The 22,351-nt window shown below is 37.2% G+C and overlaps 1 protein-coding gene across 2 annotated transcripts in view; it reads left to right on the forward strand.

Moving 5' to 3' along the window:
• Window positions 1–21,434, forward strand: part of efl1 (elongation factor like GTPase 1) — a 157,753-nt gene extending 136,319 nt beyond the window's left edge. For both annotated transcript variants that reach the window (XM_053513061.1, XM_053513060.1), the window contains exons 18-20: window positions 3,117–4,054; window positions 12,878–13,062; window positions 21,231–21,434. In XM_053513061.1, the coding sequence (XP_053369036.1) occupies window positions 3,117–4,054; window positions 12,878–13,062; window positions 21,231–21,419 (1,312 nt within the window). In that variant the 3' untranslated portion in view covers window positions 21,420–21,434. The remainder of the gene's footprint in view (window positions 1–3,116; window positions 4,055–12,877; window positions 13,063–21,230) is intronic.
• The last annotated feature ends 917 nt before the right edge of the window (window positions 21,435–22,351 follow it).

Consider the following 22,351-nt stretch of genomic DNA (forward strand, 5'->3'; position numbering starts at 1 on the left):
TCAACTGCTGCAAGTCTAACCTTGTGGTTACCTGTTGTTGTAGATTAGAACAGATGTTAAAGGGGTGAGATTAGTTTTATGCTATTCCTTGTTACTAGTTAAAGGAAAACTACGACAGGTTTAAAATGTATCTCATTAAGGACACATGTCCTTTGTTTCTATCAGTATGATACTTGAAATGGTTTTAAAAACTATAAAAATTTAAGTTCCCTGTAAGCATTTCTAAATAATAATAATGAAAATTTTGAAAAAAATGGTTGCCAGTTCAGGGAGTTCTCCCACTTTGCTCGCTGTGTTCATGGGATAGGCCATAGATAAAACCTTACTGTGGCCCTGCCTTATGTTGTGCTCTAACTTGTGTGTGTGTGTTGTGTTGTGTTGTGTGTGTTGTGTGTGTGTGTGAAAAAACACATAAGAAAACATTCCATACTTTTTGTCATTTATTCCCATTTTTGTGACCGAGGCTTAGAAAGCCAAGTCAATGGTCCCCTGATGTTACCTCATATAAGATTATCCCCTCCCCTGGCATGTTCCTCAGCTCTGCCCTGCTCTGCTGTTCTGTTAGAAATAAATCTCATTAACCATACAGTAGGCACTTAGAGATTTTAACTTGTTCAAGAAATAGTAAAATATGGGACTTTTAGTGCATTTGGCATTATGTTTTTAGTTTCATAATGTTTGCATAATTGTCCAATTTATATATATATAAAATTGGACAATTATGTGTGTGTATATATATATATATATATATATATATATATATATATATATATATATATATTTTTTTTTTTTTTTTAATGGCTGACTGATCATTGTTTTAATGTATTAAGTAGGATTGAACCAAGTGCCAGGATTTCTGTCCAGTAGAAAACTTTGATTTCTAAATTGTTTTAATCTCTTTTTTTTTTTAAACATTGGAACAATGTAAGGTGCTTCCACTGTTTGCTTTGTATTTATAGTCAGTAGGGCAATTTGGATGGCTGTGAACACAGTTAGACAAAAGAACAACATACTTTTAATTGGGGAAAAGCCATTTCTAAAAATGACTGAGCTATGGTTCCCATTAATAAGCAGGAGAAAGGTGAAAGAAAATTGGCTGACTTGTTAAAAACATAATGACATGGAAAGACAGGCAGAAAGAGGGATCGAGAGAGAAAGAGAGACAGGGAAAAAAAAAACTACTGTGTGAAATGCTAATCCGGAGAGCTGTCAGCCGACTCGTGTGCTCCATTCTCCTCTTTGCTCACTGGAAGTTTAGAGTAAACAGTCTCTCCAGGATTATCAGCTCCCCACCCTGCTCGATGACTGTCTGCGTCTAACTGGATTATGAGATGTTTCCGGGGGGGGGGACTGCAATCTCAGTGAACCTTCTGCACCGGTTGATCAATTAGTAAGCAGTCTGGCCGACTGTTCATGATGTAACGCTCATGTTCTGTTCACCACTTAGCCATACTCTGTCCCACTGACCCAGGGCATTGCTGTAGAATTTATAGCAACGCAGTTGTATAACGGAAGCTTAGAAGTCGTCCTCAGCCTTCAGGATCATCCTGATAGTCAGGTTTATGCACAAGTGGCTCTGGAAATAAGAAATAGAGGAAATTTAACACTGTCAGCTTCCAGCTTCAATAAGCCATTCTTAGTGTATTTTTTTTTGTCTTCTTGTAATAATAAGTTATTATTATAATTCTAATAGTACTGTGCCATGTCTGGAGCCACCAATCATTGCTTCATATTAAATTTAATTACATTATGTAAATTAAATGAAAGAAATGGGAACAATTGCTGAAAGATACAATTTTAAATTTGGTTAGTTTGTGTAACAACCTCAGCAGCAACCTCATTTCCCCTCACATCTGTTCCCAACACTTAGCATTCAGCATCACCAGTATACTAATCACCAGCCTGATCATCTATCATCATCTGCACCTGTTTCCCACTGTTTCAAGCCTTAAATTAGGTGGTTTTGTAATGCTTGAATGATTCATAGGTCAGTGTGTGGCTTAACAAGCAAGCCTGGAGAACTATTTCTCAAGACTACATTAAATACAAGAAAGTCTGCCTCTCTGAAATGTGCAAAATGTGAAGATGAGGGATAGCTCAAGACTTTTGTACAGTACTGTATACCGTACATGTTTCATATTACTATAAATACAAGATGTTATTGGTCTGATGGGTCTTTTTTTTTTTTAATGATGGCAAAGCTCCAGGTTCTCCTGTTCAAACCCGAGCTTGGTTTGGTGCCTGTATGGAGTTTTACTTGTTCTTCATACGCCTCCTGGGTTTCCTGCTGGTTATTTCTCAAACACATCATTAGTTGGATTGGCTACACTAATGAGTTTGTGAATCCAGGGTGTATTGCTGGCTCTCACCCAGTGCTCCGAATTGACCACAACCCTCATCTGGTTTATTAAGATGAAAGAATTAATGAACTTTGCCCATAAGTGGTTAGAAACAAAACACATGATCTTGACAGATCATTAACCCTTCAACTAATGAATGGATCTTTTCAGTGATACTGTAGTAATGCATAATCTATTCAAGATTATGCAACTAGTCTACATATTAAATCCATGTTTAATCCTGCTTGATGTTGCCATTGGTTAGCAGAGTAATTTATTGTGACAGCCATCAGGTGTTTGTGTTTGCAATTTGTGTTTATCCAGAGAGAGCTAGAGATGAATAGATATTGAAGGAGAATTTTCAGTATAGTGTAAATTAGCCTTTCTTACACCACCAATGCTCGCAGAAGAGACAAATTTATAAAATTGTCTCCTACCTATAGTATTTGGGTAAGAAAATACAGATTTTTACTAATGATATTACATATAATACTAAAAAACTATTCAGGAATATCAACAGTGATGTGCTGTAACAGAAATAAAGATTTGGAGTAAACATGCACACATTATTTGAACCCTATTAACTCTTCCCATTAAACATTTAAAAAAGACTTTCAAATTTTGTTCAAATATATCAGATATAGCCAACTGTAAACATCAACAAGGGAGGCTAAATTTAGTCTGATGCTAGTCTAATCTAATCTTAGTTGCACAAGTTTTTATTTATATTTCTTTATAACTAACATGGTTATTATTATTTTATTATTTTTTGTACAGGTTTGCCAAAATTGAGATCAGTTCCTCTGCTCCCATCATCCCATTCCGTGAGACTGTCATCCGCCCACCCAAAGTGGACATGGTGAATGAGGATCTTGGACGGCAGCAGAAGGTTGCCGTGATCCATCAAACCAAAGAGGAGCAATCCAAACTCCCAGAAGGGGTTCAGATAGATTCGAGTGGCCTGGTAACCTTAACTACCCCCAACAAAATGGCCACAATCGGAGTTCGGGCTATCCCTCTGCCTGAGCAAGTGACCTGGCTCCTGGAGAAGAATGCAGAGCTCATCCGAACCATGGAGCACGTCAACCTGCTGGCACGAGAGGGCAAAGCTTTAGAGATTAGTTCCAAAACTCTGGAGGAAATCCGCAATTTAAAGGCTGAATTAGAAAACCACCTTCAGGGCCACAAGTGGAGGAATGCAGTGGAGCGAATCTGGGCTTTTGGACCGCGTCGCTACGGCCCCAACATTCTTCTGAACAGCGTTGAGGGATACCAAAGGCCATCGGTGTGGCAAGTTCTCAATTTAGAGAAGGAGAAAAGTGAAGGCGCCACGCTGCGAGATTTTGATAACAGCATAGGGAGCGGGTTCCAGCTGGCCACGCTTTCAGGCCCCATGTGTGAAGAGCCGCTGATGGGCGTCTGCTTCTCTGTGGAGAGCTGGGACGTGAAAATCCCATCTCAGACAGTGCAGAAGGACTCGCAGGATGACACAATTTCTCAAAACACTTTAGAGGCAAATAATAACGAGGGTGAGCTTGGAGAAGACGGCGAGGCACAGAGCCGGCGTCGAGACATGGCTGACTGCTACGGGCCATTCTCAGGTCAGCTTATTGCTTCCATGAAAGAGGCGTGCAGGTATGCTTTCCAGGCAAAACCACAGCGCCTCATGGCTGCAATGTACACCTGTGAGATCATGGCTACAGCCGAGGTATTAGGTAAGTACAACACTCTACTTCCTTTTAAGGTAAAAATCCACCCTGAACGTCTTGCTTATTATTTTAACAGTTGACATGTGATCTTAAATGGCATTCAATATTTATTTTACAATGATGTGCTGAGCAGGTCTTTTGGCTCAAGCATTTTTATTGAACATGTTGATCTATTTTCATTTTGGATAACAGTTTTATACATTATCCACAATGCCGTGCAAGGATCAGGTTATAATGGTTCTAGTGGTAATCATTTCTTCATCTTTATATTAATATGATTCGTTTGTATCTAAAGAGTATGCAGCATTGCTTTATAGGCTCTTCATCTGAGACAGGTCATGTACAAAGAAGTGTTCAACAGTCAGTTCTCTCACATCAATTAACTATATTGCATATTGAACTATAAAGCAATATGATGAGGTTGAAGTTTTGAGCTAATAATAGACATAACTCCAAATTTAGCAAACACAGTACCACCATGTGTTATTTCAGACATCATAAAACATGTAATATTTTTCAGCACAGCAATTTACTATAATTTATTCATACATCAGCCTGACAATTTCAATCTGCCAATTAAAAACAATGAAACTGAGCTAAGCAAAAATACTGATTCAAAGAATCACCCTTGTATATTCTGCACAAACAGTGCTGAGGCTAATACTTTCGTCCTCAATCAGAGCCATCGTGCACTATTTCTATGTTGGATTTCTCATTAATATGACCCAGCTGGTGTCAGTGTCCTAGATGCTTTCTCGGTGCTAATTGAGAACAGAGGCTCTTTCTTTCTTTGTAGGAGATAACAGCAAATCCTGACTGTTATCCATTATGTCCTACGAGCTCTGTTAAGTACCATTCTCACCTACTGCACTGTTCCTCCTGTGACATCAGCGCTGCATACAACCAGTAGCCTCTAATAGAGATTATCAAACCAGCAAATTAGCAAACCAGACTCCTTTAAATCATCACAAATAGTTCAATATAATCATATTGAATATGTTTGAAGATGAAATTTTCCTTTAGGATTTGTCATGACATACTTTTTGCACTGTGAACATCATCCATTTGTTGGAATGACGTAACGCTGTTGTGTCCCAGCACATGTGCTTTTGATCTGATGTTTGCTGTGCGTGCCGGATGCATTGCAGAGTCGCATTTTCTATGTGCATTCATGGCCACAAGTTGGGGTTTTCCTACTACTTATGTTCGGAGCATGCTTTCTCATGGCACATTGGTAGTCAAGTGACAGTGACAATTTTAAGTATGTGACATTTTAACCTACTACTGCTATATAAAGCAACAAAAAACAGTGGATCTGATTACCCAGATGAATACATAAATTACATAAGTTTAGCTAGACAAAACATACAGTAGTATTCAACAAAATGAAATTCGCAAAAAGCATTACGCTGGAAAACAAAAACCATCGACGAACAAAATCTGCTGTTACTCATGAAAATACAGTAATGTGTATTTAGTTTTTCAGTGGATCATTGTTTACAACAAAAAATATATGGCAGGCACCCTTATTTATATATTTTTTACTTTTAGATGTAAATAAACATTTCAGATTTGTCAAAAATATAATCATGTAAGGCAATATAAACATACAATTTACACACTTTTTTGATAATTATAAGAAACACACTAGCTAATTAAAATCAGATACATGGCCTGCTTGCTTTGATTTCAACAAGCCCGGAGTGATCAGACAAAACATAGGGGAAAGATCCTTTCAGGACAACTTGAACGTATATATGTGTGACCACTGAGAGCTGTACTCTTTACTTACATCAGGTACTTTTTTTTTGTTTTATTGATTTTCACTTTTGGAAACCTGGATAAAAATTTCCTACAAGAAAGTGGGAATAAGTGAGCAGACAATTACTTAAGTGAAACTACTTAAGTGAAAATTGTAGGAGAATCACTCAGAATAATGCAATGCCATGTACACAAAGCAGAGACACCTTTCTTGCAGTAAATAGGTCAAATGAAAGATGCCAGGATACCTGGCCAATAAAGAAAAATCGCACATACAAATGTGTGTGTGTGTATATATATATATTATATATGTGTGTGTGTATATATGTGTATGTGTGTGTGTATATATATATATATATATATATATATATATATATATATATATATATACACCCACACACACACACATACAGTGGTGTGAAAAACTATTTGCCCCCTTCCTGATTTCTTATTCTTTTGCATGTTTGTCACACAAAATGTTTCTGATCATCAAACACATTTAACTATTAGTCAGAGATAACACAAGTAAACACAAAATGCAATTTTTAAATGATGGTTTTTATTATTTAGGGAGGAAAAAAATCCAAACCTACATGGCCCTGTGTGAAAAAGTAATTGCCCCCTGAACCTAATAACTGGTTGGGCCACCCTTAGCAGCAATAACTGCAATCAAGCGTTTGCGATAACTTGCAACGAGTCTTTTACAGCACTCTGGAGGAATTTTGGCCCACTCATCTTTGCAGAATTGTTGTAATTCAGCTTTATTTGAGGGTTTTCTAGCATGAACCGCCTTTTTAAGGTCATGCCACAACATCTCAATAGGATTCAGGTCAAGACTTTGACTAGGCCACTCCAAAGTCTTCATTTTGTTTTTCTTCAGCCATTCAGAGGTGGATTTGCTGGTGTGTTTTGGGTCATTGTCCTGCTGCAGCACCCAAGATCGCTTCAGCTCGAGTTGACGAACAGATGGCCGGACATTCTCCTTCAGGATTTTTTGGTAGACAGTAGAATTCATGGTTCCATCTATCACAGCAAGCCTTCCAGGTCCTGAAGCAGCAAAACAACCCCAGACCATCACACTACCACCACCATATTTTACTGTTGGTATGATGTTCTTTTTCTGAAATGCTGTGTTACTTTTACGCCAGATGTAACGGGACACGCACCTTCCAAAAAGTTCAACTTTTGTCTCGTCGGCCCACAGGGTATTTTCCCAAAAGTCTTGGCAATCATTGAGATGTTTTTTAGCAAAATTGAGACGAGCCTTAATGTTCTTTTTGCTTAAAAGTGGTTTGCGCCTTGAAAATCTGCCATGCAGGCCGTTTTTGCCCAGTCTCTTTCTTATGGTGGAGTCGTGAACACTGACCTTAATTGAGGCAAGTGAGGCCTGCAGTTCTTTAGATGTTGTCCTGGGGTCTTTTGTGGCCTCTCGGATGAGTTGTCTCTGCGCTCTTGGGGTAATTTTGGTCGGCCGGCCACTCCTGGGAAGGTTCACCACTGTTCCATGTTTTTGCCATTTGTGGATAATGGCTCTCACTGTGGTTCGCTGGAGTCCCAAAGCTTTAGAAATGGCTTTTTAACCTTTACCAGACTGATAGATCTCAATTACTTTTGTTCTCATTTGTTCCTGAAATTTCTTTGGATCTTGGCATGATGTCTAGCTTTTGAGGTGCTTTTGGTCTACTTCTCTGTGTCAGGTAGCTTCTATTTAAGTGATTTCTTGATTGAAACAGGTGTGGCAGTAATCAGGCCTGGGGGTGACTACAGAAATTGAACTCAGGTGTGATAAACCACAGTTAAGTTATTTTTTAACAAGGGGGGCAATCACTTTTTCACACAGGGCCATGTAGGTTTGGATTTTTTTTCTCCCTAAATAATAAAAACCATTATTTAAAAACTTCATTTTGTGTTTAATTATATTATCTTTGACTAATAGTTAACGGTTTTTGATGAGCAGAAACATTTAAGTGTGACAAACATGCAAAAGAATAAGTAATCAGGAAGGGGGCAAATAGTTTTTCACACCACTGTATATATATATATATATATATATATATATATATATATATATATATGTGTGTGTGTGTGTGTGTGTATACATACATATATATATATATATATATATATATATATATATATATGTGTGTGTGTGTGTGTGTGTATTTCTTTAAAAAAAAATGATTCCACAATTTCAGCCCTGGAATATGACCAGGTCATGAGGCAAAACAAATCCATTAATAACCTGTCCATCTGTCCATTCATTATATTCAGATCATCAGCTGACTTAATTTTATTGCTGCATAACTTTGCTGAGTCTAAACTTGACCAACCTCTATGTAACCATTGTCCAGGGCCCAATCTTTGCCAATTGATGTCTTTTTTCTTATTAGTCCCACTAAGAAGTTATTTTCCTATGGCCACACAGCTGCTTAGTCCCAGTCCTGTGAGTTCTTACTTCATTGTGCAGGTGGAAGTGCCCTTGATTTCACTATTAAACATAGTTGTAATTTGTACTGACAAATTTCAACAAAGTGTTTATGATCTCCAGTTTTTTTTTTTTTTCCTTCCATAAAGTTGATGCTTTACCACTATCTTTTAAGCTTTTGTAGTTTAATGGGCCAGTTAAGTTTAGATTAAGTATAGATTAATAGTAACACCCAGGGTCCGGGTTCAGTTCTCGGCCAGGCTCGATTCCCGTCTCAGTGTGCATGGAGTTTGCATCAAACCCCCCGTTGGTGGGTTTCCTCCAGGTACTCCAGTTTCCTCCCACAGTCCAAAGATATGTAGGTTAGGTTAATTGACTTTTCCAAATTGCCTGTAGTGTGTGAATGAGTGTGTGTGTGTGTGTGCGCCTTGCAATGGATTGGCACCCTGTCCAGGGTGTAACCTGCCTCATGCCCTAAGCCTCCTGGGATAGGCTCCAGGTCCCCACGACCCTGAATACAGGATAAAGCGGTATAGAAGATAAGTGAAAGAGTGAGTTATAGTAACACAATGCTTTCATGTAAACTACTGATTTAAAAATAAACATCTGTCAGGTTTTATTATTAATGATCATTATTAATTTATTTTGTTTGATTTAAATAGTTTATTCTACTTGGAAAATAGTGGTTATTAAATTAGTCAATTATTCAATTAGGATATTTTATGACCTATTATTATTATTATTTAATTTATTATTTCGTTTAATAGACTTTTAGTTGAAGAAAACCTGACACCTACCATTTAGTAACTATTAGTGTTTTAACCTGCTAAAATATAGGGTGGCTCAAAAGTCTTGTTTCATAAGCATTTTTCTCTTTAAATTTTTATGTTTCCTATTTTTATTTCAGACCCAAGATAACTTATTCCGGCCCCTACCACCGGGGGTGTAAAGTCAGCGGTTTATCAGACTTGGCCCAAAGTGTTCCTAAAGAAGTAAATTATTTCTGCATGTAAAAGCATCAGTTCTAATACGTTAATTAATGTTCAACATTCTTGTATTTAGTGTATACACAAGTGCTGCAAAGTCTGAGGCTGTCAGTTTCAGTGTCAGTTTTCCTGCTTTATTTCATCCGCCCTCCCATGGCAGTTAATCAAACGTGTTTGTAAAATGTTTCCAAAAACATATTGCTTAGCTAGGTCTTAAGGGAGGAAATCGCATGTCACATACACACAGGAAGCAGTGCTCCCTGCTCCATAATTGGAAGCTGCTGTGCATCAGCCATGTTTAGATGAGGTGATGTCATAGCACCAGGTCCATGAACAAAGGCAGGGTTTGTCTGCTGAGTGAATAAGAAGCTGTTATGGGATCCTGCCCTGAGAGAACCCCTACCCTTAGAGTAACACGTGTGACCGGTGACATTAATAATAATTACAAGTCAGTAATTAATAACTTAACAACAGCCACAATGTTTTTTCTGTTTTTTTTTTTTTAATTCATGCATATTTTCTCGAATCCTCTCAGTTGGAAAAATGGAACTTTTTGTACTTTAAAGGCAACAGTGTTGCTATTATTTGTGCTGTTGCTGTTAACTGTGTTGTAGTCAGTATTTTAGCATTGCACCTACTGTACGCCTAACTGGTGTAAAGGTGTTATTAGTGTAGCGTGACTAATGCTTTCATTTTCATTTGTGTTGAAATCTAGGGTGATGGAGAGTTGTACTATTAGTAGGGTTATATAGCAGATTCACTATGCATCCGTCTATGTTTTGATTAGTTTTGTTTCAGTTTATTCAATGTTTCTACGTCTTAACAGAACTACAGTTAGCTACTGTATGTAATGGTCGAGCTCTCGCTAGGTTTATACAGTACAATATTGATTTATCTTGCTTGCAATTTTTCAGTTTCAAATCTAAGGATAAATGAAGTAATCACCCGTAAACAATGACCTAAAAAAGACAGGAAAGGAGCATTTCCCCAATTTCAGGACTAAGGAGAATAAAGAAGGTGTAATAATACCACCTGCAGTGCAAAAAAATAGACCACCTTACAGTTTTTCTTACCCGAATTTTAATAAGAATACAAAAAAACGCATTATAAATGAAAAATGTTAAATGCCATACACCAGCACCGCAACCTACACACCAGCCGAACAGTTGAGAAGATAATGGGCACCCAAGGCTCCCATGGGAGCCAAAGGCAAGCCTGTCTAGCTCACTAAAAGAGTCAATGCGGGGCTAGTTTCTGAGGGGTCAGAAGGGCCTTCAGGGCATGAGGTGGATTTAATGTCAATTGTTTGAATGTTATGGCTGATAACTTCTTTTTAAAGGTTCTTAATTAAAATATTTTTTAACAATTAAAATTAATTGTAATGCTAGAAAAACAAGTATTTGTTTCTAATTTCTCCAACAGCTCAGCTATATTTTTAAGGAAATTAGAAGATTTTTGTATAAGATTATTTAATATTTTTGGGTTGGTCTAAATAATTTTAAAAGTGTTGATCAATTCTGAATAGAAAACTGACCTATTGATTGAATGAACAGAATTGCCCTACAACATTGCATAATTGATTAAATCCCACATCTCTAGAACCCACCAGTCTGGTGTAAAGTGTGTGCCTTCAAGGAAAAATGTGAAATGAGTGCTTAGGTGTTTTTACTAGCCGTGCACATTTATATCATTCACACATGTCTCTATTTAACATTGCTGTTTACCTGATTTGACTGTTACACTCGATTTTTGTTCCGGTATCATCGCTACCCGTGACTGGGAAAAACCATCACGTTTCAAAACATCACAACCCTGTTTTGTGATGGCAGCTTTCCCTTTCCCTTAACTCTGTAAGACTTTATTAGTATTAGTTTTGTCAGATATCAATCAGTAAAGGGTTTTTTTTTTTTTTTTTTTTTTTTTTTTTGAGGTTGCAATATTAAACATGCACCTTTTTTGTCACTGGTAAAATTTTATCAGATTAAAATCTTAAATGATTCTTGACTGAAATAATGAGAGGTGAGGACTGAAGGAACGGAAAACAGATTTAAGAAATGAGTAGTGTTCTCATGTGCACAATGAATGTTCGCAGAATTTTGCAGCTATGTGCCTAGAATTTTGTTAAAAATGAAGAAAAGATTATTGATTTAAGGGAAACATAAAAAAGGGGAAAATGCTTTAAAATGTGATGTTACTTGGTTGTTATGAGTCGTTTTTACTTCGTTGTTATGAGTCGTTTTGACATTGTACACAGTGACTGCTGTATGAAAAAATAAGGCGATTACTCATTCTGTTTATGTAGATACCATCTCAGTTTGTGAAAGTCCTTGAGTAGTTTATTTTTTACTCCAGAAAGAACAACATGGTAGATGAGGCATTAATGTGAAGCTGCTGTTTTAAAACGATTTCAACAGTACTGCTAAATATTAAAGCTGTGAATCTTAGACTTTTGATTCAATTCAATCCTGCGACATTTTCGATCGGTTTGAAAGCACTAATGTTTACTGGTTGACTTTTCTCAAACAGCTATATTTCTTACAGGATTTCAAGTATTAAAATGACAAAAAGTATTTAGTTTGCAATAAATTCCTGTGTTTTTTTTTTTTTTTTTGGTCATAGTTCATACCAAGGCAAGATCTTTTTTCCTTTCATACCACACTCCAGTCCAGTAGGTGGCAGTATTGCAACCGACTTCCTCTAAGATAAAAAATAAAAGAAGGAGATAAAAGTAGCAGTATATTTAAAAAGTATACAGTTTCAACAGAAGATTGGTTAAATTATGCAATCAATTAAATTGTACAGTCCTAATAAATCTGGACGAATAAAAAAAATATTAATTGAAGCGATAAAGTTTAAATAGAAAAAAACCTTGTGGGTTAGAGTCAGATAATGTATTTCAATAAAAAGCATTTAGTCATTACAATTTTTTTTTTTTTATGAAGGTTGGGAAGGAGAGAATGAGAAACACAAAATGCAGTGGTGGCCCATTAAACAAACATTAATCCAGGCATTTATTGTGTTGTCATAAATCATGTATTTCATGCTTGAAACTCACAAGGGATATCAGTGAATGGATGTCATCTGCATTTCCCTCCAGCAGGATATTTTCTGATTTCATTAAATTATCACGCTTTCTCCGTCCAGACATGGACGCTCTCAGTGGTGTGCGTGTCTTCTGCGCAGAGTGATTATACTTCTGTCTATGCGTTTGAGTGCTTTGTGTGTGATGATTTTCAAGCCGCCAGTTTTTCCGTTCTTTGTGTTTCCGTCGCATCCCGATCCGCAGGACTTTGCTACGAGGGCTGTTTGAGTGTCTTAGTGATGTCTGAGTGATCTCTCAGGCCCAGGATGAGGAGGTCAACGGTCACCCGCCTCTCTCTACTGGCTGTCAGCAGCTATTATTGTATGAGCTGAGCTCTGTTAACACACTCCGGTCTCCTGGGCTGCTTTGTGAAACACACGACATACAGCTCTTTCCCTTACACTTCCACCTATTCTTTGTCTAGCTGAAGTGAGATGAGATATGTAGTGCGTTTGTGTGTGTGTGTGTGTGTGTGTGTGTGTGTGTGTGTCTGTCATGTGGAACTTTATTCAGTAAGTGATGACATTAATGACTCATTCTTTAAGATATGTGTGTCTGTGTGTTTGTTTGAATAGGGCGTGTGTATGGTGTCTTGTCCAAGCGTGAAGGTCGTGTCCTTAACGAGGAGATGAAGGAGGGATCAGACGTGTTCATCATCAGAGCTGTTCTTCCTGTGGCCGAGAGCTTCGGATTCGCTGATGAGATCCGCAAGAGGACGAGCGGGCTGGCAAGCCCTCAACTGGTGTTCACTCACTGGGAGGTGAGAGAGAGAGAGAGAGAGAGAGTGTGTTCATAGACAAATAGAAAATGAAAGAAAAAGGAAAGTGTGAAAGTATTGAGGAAATAAAGGAATAAATAAAAATTAAAGGTTGAAGAATAAAAGGAAGGTAGGGGGAAAGAGAGAACAATGGAGTGGAACAGTAAAATAACCTTTCATTTAAAATAAATTAAATCAATAAAATATAGAATAAACATGTATTAAATGTGCAGCAATAAACGGAAGAAAAGAAAGAAAGGAGGAAACAAAGGAGGAAATGAAAAAAAAGAAATCGAACAATTTAATTAAGCACTCATGAAAATGATTAAATGAATGAAACAATTACATAAGCAGCAAACCAAAAAGGATTTAACAAAGAAATGATAGAAAAAGAAGGAAACAAGTAAAGAAGTGAAGAAAAGAGGAATGAAAGGAACAAAGAAAGAGAGAACTAAGAAATGGAATAACTGACTTATGCAATTATCAAATTACACAAAATAAATAAATAAAAAAATCAAGTAGGCAGCAATAGAATGGTAGAAAGAGAAAAAATATAAAATTGATGAAAGAAAGGAAAAAAGAAATGAAGGAAGGAGGAAAGAAAGAAAGAAAAAAGAGAACAAAATGAATGAAGAAAAGTAGAAAGAGGAGAACGATGAAATTAAGCAATCATGGAAATAAATCAGAAATAGGATGAATGGGTGGATGGATGGAGTAAAACAGTTAAGGAAAAGGAGTAAATAAATAAACAAAAGAAGTACAAAGTTATATGAAAGTCGTAAAAGGGGCTAAGAAGTGTATAAAAGAGTCATATGTGTCAGTAATATAGAGACGGTGTAAAACTTATCTTAATTGGTGTTTAAAGCTGCTTTTTAAGGAACCTCAGAAACACACACACACACACACACACACACACACACATGCACACAAGAAAACCCACATGACATTTATGCATAAATGCAGTCAGTGGCATAACACTGCAACAAAAGATTGACACGACTTGGCTATTATTGTAATATTGTTTTTACTTGTGCTCAGATGCTCTGTGTTTATATATTTGGACATATAAATCACACCTAACACACAACACACATGCCATTTGTTTACTGGCAAAATCAAGCTAGTTATCTACAGCAGGTTTCATCCAAAGTCACATCACACCAGGAATGCCTGGGTATTGGAAGTGTTTCAGTTTTGTTTTGGCTCTAAATTTTGAGCTACCGCATGCACACATACACACACGTGTACACACACACACACACACACAGATTGTTAATCATTTTTTTTGGTTTTGTCAAGGACCAGCACTAGCGCCTGATACACGATGCACGTCAGAATAGTCCGGTGTTGGCGTGTGCTTTGTTTATCCAAATTGCAGTATTTATGGTAATTGTGAGTCTTTGTCAGTAATCGTGTGTGTAAACTTTGTTTGGATGAAAGAGCTACTATTGAGAGAAATAGTTGTCATAAACAGTCATCAACCTCACATCTGTCACGCTTATCGAGAACATGTTCGTGAGTCGCGTGTGAGTGGACGTGAGGAAAGTTAAGCCATTACATACAGTGAACTATTACATATATTTGAACCTCAGTGACCTGCGGAGTCTTATGAAGTCAAACCTCACTGCACCTCGATATTCTTCTCCTCACCTATTTCTTGTCTCTCAGTCTTACTTTCACTCCATCTATCTGTCTCTTCATCCATTCATCCTGTTTAAGGGGCAGCAAATAATATGAATAAAGGCAACAGTCGATTATTTTTTATGATCATTGATCTGTTGTTTTCTTAAAACCACATGCTTATGTGGTATAAAACACATTCTATAACTGATGTGTAATAAGACTGACGATGTCTTTCACTCCTCTTCTGGTAAAATATTCCTTCTCCAGCCGTCACTGTTTACAGTTTAACATTACATATCAATCAGGGGCTGATCGCCTCGCAGCGTATGCAGCGGTGTCGTCAAATAAATTAGGAAATGGTGGAAGAGCTCCATAACGAATGTTATTAGCAACAATTCTCTCACCGGTTGCCGGGATGCCACACGTACAGCTGCTGATGGAATAATTTCACTTCTTCTCTTACAGAACGTATAGAAATCATGAGTGAGTGAGTGTGTGTGTGTGTGTGTGTGTGTGTGTGTGTGTGTGTGTGTGTGTAGTCAGATGGCAGGGGTTGACATTAGCAGAGACAGGTGTCATAAGCAGGGCCTGTGTGGCTCTGTGTGGCTCATCCTGCTGTGTTGCGAGCCCATTAGGCACATATGCCACAGTCTCAGTCTATCTGCCAAGTGTCTTTTGCCCCTGGTGTGAGGACGGCGCAGACACACGCACACACACACACACACACACACACACACACACACAAGGATTGGACTGCTGGTCATAGGCATAGCGCAGGTCACCTAATCTAATTATGTACGATGCATTCGGGCTGGGGCTTTTATGTGCCTGTGTGTGTGTGTGTGTGTGTGTGTGTGTGTGTGTGTGTGTGTGTGTGTGTGTGTGTGTGTGTGTGTAAGTGTGAGAGTGCACGCCAGATGAGATGCTGTTAGTGTAGCTCCATGCTGACACTAGACCGTTATGTGGTCATGACACACAATTGGTGTCACTCAGTGTAAGCCTTGCTTGTCTCAAACACACACACACACACACACACACACGACTGTCACAGTCTGAGGGTTCATTAAATCTTCTGTTTGGTTTGACTCCCATTCATTACCCATCGCCAGCACTATTCTGTAATTATTAGGAGATGAGCAGCAGTAATGAGAGCGTAGCTGACTCTTCAGTACACTTGCAGTGTGCAAGCTGATACTCAACTACACTACACACACTACACACACGTCGTACAGGAAAACAGAGGCTTCTCAACTTGGAATGATTAAAAGGGCGAAATTCTCCGTTTCTCACTTTTCCTTTTAATGAGTTTTTCTTTGTGCGTGCACGTGCGCATCCACCTTGACATTGTACTCTGTGTTCCAGGGCTGATCCGCCAAAGTGGGAGACTAAAGCTGCTCAGTTCACAAAGGATGTTAACCAAAGCTTTTAGAGGGAGCGAAGAGAAAGCAAGGGGATAAAGTGTTTTCTTGACGAACACTAAGACGTAAAATGTTAGGGAATGACCTTTTCGCGTGTCGGAAGCGAAACAATGACTAAATAATAACTCAAGCTTCTACCTGATATAGGGGCCAAAAGGTAATAATCTCTTCTCCAAAACTGAAATCTTGAAAAATTAAACAAATGTACAAAAATTATACGCTCAGATGTACAGAGGAAACGAGAAGGCAAAAGATCCATGTGTTAGCCATGCTAATGCATTACCCTGGTTTTGTAATTAAAAATTGACACATATATACACACACATATATATATATATATATATATATATATATATATATATATATATATATAATTTATTTATCTTAATAATATATTAAGTATTATTATATATTAATATATATTATTATAATTATTTCTTTTCTCAGGGTAAACCATTTAATAATAAAACCTGGGTAAATGCATATATATATATATTAGATAATAAGTGACGACGTAAGCAACAGTCAACAGTTGTTATTTTAAGACATGAAGGTTAGCTGTACCGGAATACTCCTTGCTAGAACAGTATTGACAAGTGCATTTGCAAAACCCATCAAGCACCATGATGCCCTTTCGAAGACCAACCCAGGAAAGCATGCCTTCATTCATGAATGTTTCATCATCAAAGTCCTGGGTTGACTTGAACACTGCTCGTAGATTAGAATACATTTAACTGAAATTAGATGTAGTAAACTGGAATGGAATAGATAAACTGAAAAGATAGAATAGAATAGAATAGAATAGAATAGAATAGAATAGAATAGAGTGAAATTATGTAAATTAGAACAAAAATTTATGTCGATTAATGAAATAAACTGAAAGGAATGTATAATCACTAACAGAATATAATTTGAAAGAGATTGCTGTGATGATGAATATCAGCAAGGCTGCGATGCGATCATCCTGACATGTAGCACAGCACAATGACCTTGCATTTATACAACACTTTAACAAACACTATTTATTCTCAACAAATTAGGATTTGTTTCTTTATTAAGTTATTTTGCTCCGCCACATAGCGGAGTTGTACTTGTAGCTCCACTAATTCCGCTTGAGAATATCAGCTCTGTTAACTTCCCCTTTCTGAGGTTAAATCTCCAATAACTTTAAATGAAAAGGTTGTACACTATGGTGTACAATCCCTTGTTCCACACACCAAGTAGGGCCTTTGATCGGTGGCTAGAGAGTGATTTGGGATTCAGCCATGCGGGTGATTCAAGGGTACGGAGACAAAGTATTGTTTCAGATATAACGAAGGTGTTTCCTTGCGAAAAGTGCTTCTGTGACTGTGTGGGTTTTGGTAGGCAGCTACTCTTCCCTCTTTCCAATACTGTGGACCATATCGGCCTGCGTTCACTCATGCTCCGCTCGCCAGTTGGTGTAATTAGAAGTTATTAGTGATGCAGAGTGATTCATATAGTCAAATATCTCAGTGCTGTTACTGTCTATTATCGCCACTAATGGAAAACCTCTCATCCAGTCAGATTACTCAGTTGGAACTAACTGTTGTATAATAGAGTATAGCAAATTAGAACACAGTGCCAATGGAAGGAAATATAATCACTGGAATGGGGTAGAATAAATTGGAATGGGTGGAACAGAATGGAATTAAGTGAAATGGGAGGGTGTGGAATGGAATGGGAGAGCAGGGGAAGGAATGTGCTTGAAGTAAAGAATTGGAATGAGGTTAAAAAGAATGTCATGGAATGGAGGGGTGAAATATAGAACAGTGGAATGGGAAAGGAACGACATGAGAAATGCTAGAATGGAATGGAGTAGACGAGAAGGGAGTGGAGTGAGATGGTGTGCAGTATTGGAACAGTGGAGTTATTAGAGATGGATTAGAGTTAATTAAAGGAAATGTTAAGAAATAACCAAAACATATAGTCAGAGACTAGTAGGGAAAAAGAAAGAGAGGGACATTCACTTAAGTCTCACACACACACACAAACACACACACACACATCCTCCTTGTCCTCACGGTTCTCCAGAGAGGCCGGGTGGCAGATGCTGGCGTTTGTGGTCGAGGGCATAAATGGGGCCGTTGGTGCCATCTGTGTTGCGGTAAAAGAGCTCCCAGGACCAGGTGTGTGTTTCTGTGTGTGTGTGTGTGTGTGTGTGTGTCAGGATTTTATCAGACTTGTACAGTAATTGTACCTCCTGTCTATTCTCAGAGCATGAAGTCATTGTCTTTGTGTGTGTGTGTGTGTGTGTGTGTGTGTGTGTGTGTGTGTGTGTGTGTGTAAGTGTGCATCTATGTGTGTATTGTTGTATGATTGAGTTTGTGGGGGTGTGTGTGTATGGGGGGGGGTGGATTGGTTGAAGCTGCAACCATTGCGTCATACCCATGGCACCTGCTACTAGCTGTGTACATATGTGCCCTTCCTCTTTTTTTTTTGTGTGTGTGTGTGTGTGTGTGTGTGTGTGTGTGTGTGAGTGTGTGAGAGAGAGAGAGAGAGCGTGAGCACACGCAGGCATGCACAAGCATAGGCATACATGCACTGCTCTCCATAATGAGCATTCTGTCAGACTGCCTTTTTTGAAAATAGAGACAATAGACAGACTTAAACCCTGAATAATTTATTAGACACTTACAGTCAGACACTGTTCTAGCATAGTGTTATTCACTAATATTATTTTAAGTAGTTTAATTTATGAATAGATTATTTTAAAACATAGACAAATATATACATGTATAAAACAATTGATTTTGATGATTTAAGGGGAAAAAATGATAATTATTCTAGATATTTTAAGGATAACTTTTCAAAAGTTATATTTCATACATTTTGACAGCAAATGGGTATCTGCCGAGCTGTTTATTATTCATTAATTTTCATTATGGAGGCTGTAGGAATGATGTTCAGTGATGCCTCAGTGTGGGGATCACAAAATAACAATCATCCTCAAGCCTTCATTTACACCCTGGAGTATCGTTCCAACTTTACACTCGTGTCAATTAATGGATCGCAAAAGCTGTATCAGGTGTACAAAAGTGTTTTTCTTTTTCTTTCTTTCTTCTTTCCTTCCCCTCACATTTATTTGGAATTTTGGCTTCATTCTCATTTTTAAACTGTAAGTAGTTGAATTCTATCACAGACTGAGTTTATTGGCCAAGATTGTTTTTTTTCTTCTTCTTCTTCTTCATGTTTTTAAATTATGATTTTCAGAATACAATTTTGGATTAGTTTCCTGGAGAGTAATTTCTGCTTAATTTTAACAAATTTGTTAGAGATTTACAATTCCTAACCTCTCAGTTCACAACTGTAAAATAATGTTCCCATCTACAGAAGACATAGTGCTTAGTCATGTATTAAAATACTTTTTTATAATAATTGTTTTTTTTAAACTACTGCTTGCAACTATGATTACTATGAATATTGCAAAATACTGTATAGTCTTAAGTATTGCTTAATTGTTGGTGAATAATTTGTGCTTGTCTTGCTTACATTACTGTCCATCACTATATGTCATGCTGACATATTTACGTCGTGTTGTGTCTCTTTATCTCTCTCTGTATCTGTGTGTGTGCGTGTGTGTGTGTGTGTGTGTATGCACCGATCTTTCAGGCAATTTTGAAATATCTATCTGCTGCAGTATATACCATGCTGCAATCATTCTTTTTCTATTCTTGTTTTATTGACTCTGCTACTGTTCTATCTATTTATCTACTTTCTCACACATCATATTGTTACTGTCAAGCCTTTGGATTTTACCTCCTGATTGGGTTAAGAAATGTTTATCGTACCTTGTTTTATTTAACCTGAAAACAGTCAGGTGAGAACATAACAAAGAGTTTAGACCCAGTGGAGCAAGGAAAATAATCAATCCCAAAGTTAATTTCCAAATTACAGCATGCCTTGAATTCTGGTGTTTCTCTACCCACAGCAATTCAGCAGTGATTACAATTTATAGTAATTCATTACAGAATCACACATGCTTTTTAAGTCGTTTAACGTTGCGGAAAGTCCACTGAAAAAGTTAGTAATCACTTATTGTACTGCAGCTATAAACAGTATAACTCTTTTTTTCCCCTCTCCCTTGATGGTAATAAGACAAAAAATAGCAACCCTTCTTATTAGAGAGAAAAATGCAGAGGCTGCCATTTTGAAGACATTCTTTTTGGAAACCTAGTCCCAGCTTTATCTCTGACTGATATAAAAAACTGCCACAGAAGTATTATATAAAAAACAATGCTAAATAAACATCTTTTACAAATTGATCTCATTGTATCGACAAGCAGAAACATTTTATAGGGACGTACACATATTATGCAGAATTTTCTTTGTAGTCATTTTTTGATGTTGAGATTGGTCTCCAGTTTGCGTGTCCAAATTTAAAAAACAAACTTTCCCTGCTTTTTGTGCTTTTTCTATCTATTGGACAAGCTTGTTTCCCCTATTGTGAGCTCATATAAGAAGTTACACTCCTCTGGCTTGTTGCTGAGCACTGCAGTTGTCTGGTGGGATGTAATTTGCCTTTAGCTTATTTGTATGTATACTGTAATATGGAGGAAGGGTGAAATAATAGAGATTTATGTATGAAAAGATGCATTATCCAAGGAGTATTTCAGCTGGAGCATTAACATGAACACTTTAGAGGATCTCTAAGAACTGTGTGAACATTTGTCAAGAAATGTTAAAATATGGGACCTTTAAATTAGTTTGATTGTCCAGGAAGGGCCTTTGAATAAGCTTTTGCAATAGAAATCAGCATATTTGAATATTAAATGAATGTATACCTTATAAACAATTAGAAATGAGCATTTAACAGTGATGTACTGAATTTCATGAATGAATGGATCCATGTCTCTCTCTCTCTCTTTATCTCTGTTCAAGTTCAAGTAGGCTTTATTGTCACTTCAACCATATACAGTTAGTACACAGTGAAACGAAACAAGGTTCCTCCAGGACCAAGGTGGACTTACAACTTACAACATAAATTTGTTGCATTTCTGATGGGAAATGCAAAAAAATCCAAAAGATTTCAGTATCTGCTAATGCACAAATAACGCTGTAAATAATGTTTAATCCAAACAATGTTTTCAGTATGTTTGGTGTTTTCCTCAGGTCATCTCCAGCGATCCGTTCTGGGTGCCCACTACTGAAGAAGAATATCTCCACTTTGGAGAAAAGGCAGATTCGGCGAATCAGGCACTGAAGTACGTAAATGCTGTTCGGAAGCGCAAAGGGCTTTATGTGGAGGAGAAGATTGTTGAACATGCTGAGAAGCAACGCACTCTAAGCAAGAACAAATAAACTCTCCTTAATTTATTCCTTCAGTTTTTGAGTATTTCCTTTTACCTCACACCTCCTGTCAGCTGAAAGAGTGCATGAAAGTCTAACATTGTCCTGAGTTCTAGATGTATCGTTTAGTAGATAGTTTATTCCCCAAAAAAAATTGGTGTATTATAACACGTATATAAAGAGTAAATTGGATTATTGCAGCCATATAAATCTGGCATAAATTGTATATCAGTGTATAATCTGTTTCCTTTATTAAAAAAAATAAATAAATAATTTGGTGGAAATAACTGGAAGTTACGTGAAATATTTTAGTGTTAGAGATTTAGAGGGTTTTTTAAACAGCATTATTATATGAATTTTTTTTATGAATATTAGGAAGCAATGACTTGACAGTTTGTGTAGCTAATACATGATAGTAGTTATGCAGTTATGCAGTTATTATTGACCAAAGTGCACTCAGCATATTGTTGGTTAAGGAAGTTTTTAATGGAAATTTGTTGTTTGGTTTGAAGTTTTACTATTAAAGTAAATAGCCTTTTCGTTAATATCTGGTGAGCCCTCATTGCCTAACAATTCTTTTTTTTTTTTTTTTTTTTTTTACATGAGCTTTTTTTTACAAACATAATTTACCCCAAAGGAAGTCAGTCAACCAAGTCCTCCATTTACTGAGCTTTCCATTATTTGTTAGCCACATTATCCTCAAAGCACCAGTACAGAACAAAAAAAGGAAACTTTGGACACTTTATACACCTTGACTGATCAACTATATTTGCAGTAAGAGGAACATTGTGTAAAATTAGATATTTCACTGAACCATTTCTTTAATTTAGCACAGTTCTGGAGCTGCGTTTCATCTGAGTTTCACTACATAGTGTGAAGAGCTCCCCAATGGCGAGAGGCAATTGGATAATTGACTAGCCTGCCTTCTCCTAGCGTTCCCCAAT

Source organism: Clarias gariepinus, chromosome 15, assembly GCF_024256425.1.
Source record: "Clarias gariepinus isolate MV-2021 ecotype Netherlands chromosome 15, CGAR_prim_01v2, whole genome shotgun sequence".
NCBI lineage: Eukaryota > Metazoa > Chordata > Actinopteri > Siluriformes > Clariidae > Clarias > Clarias gariepinus.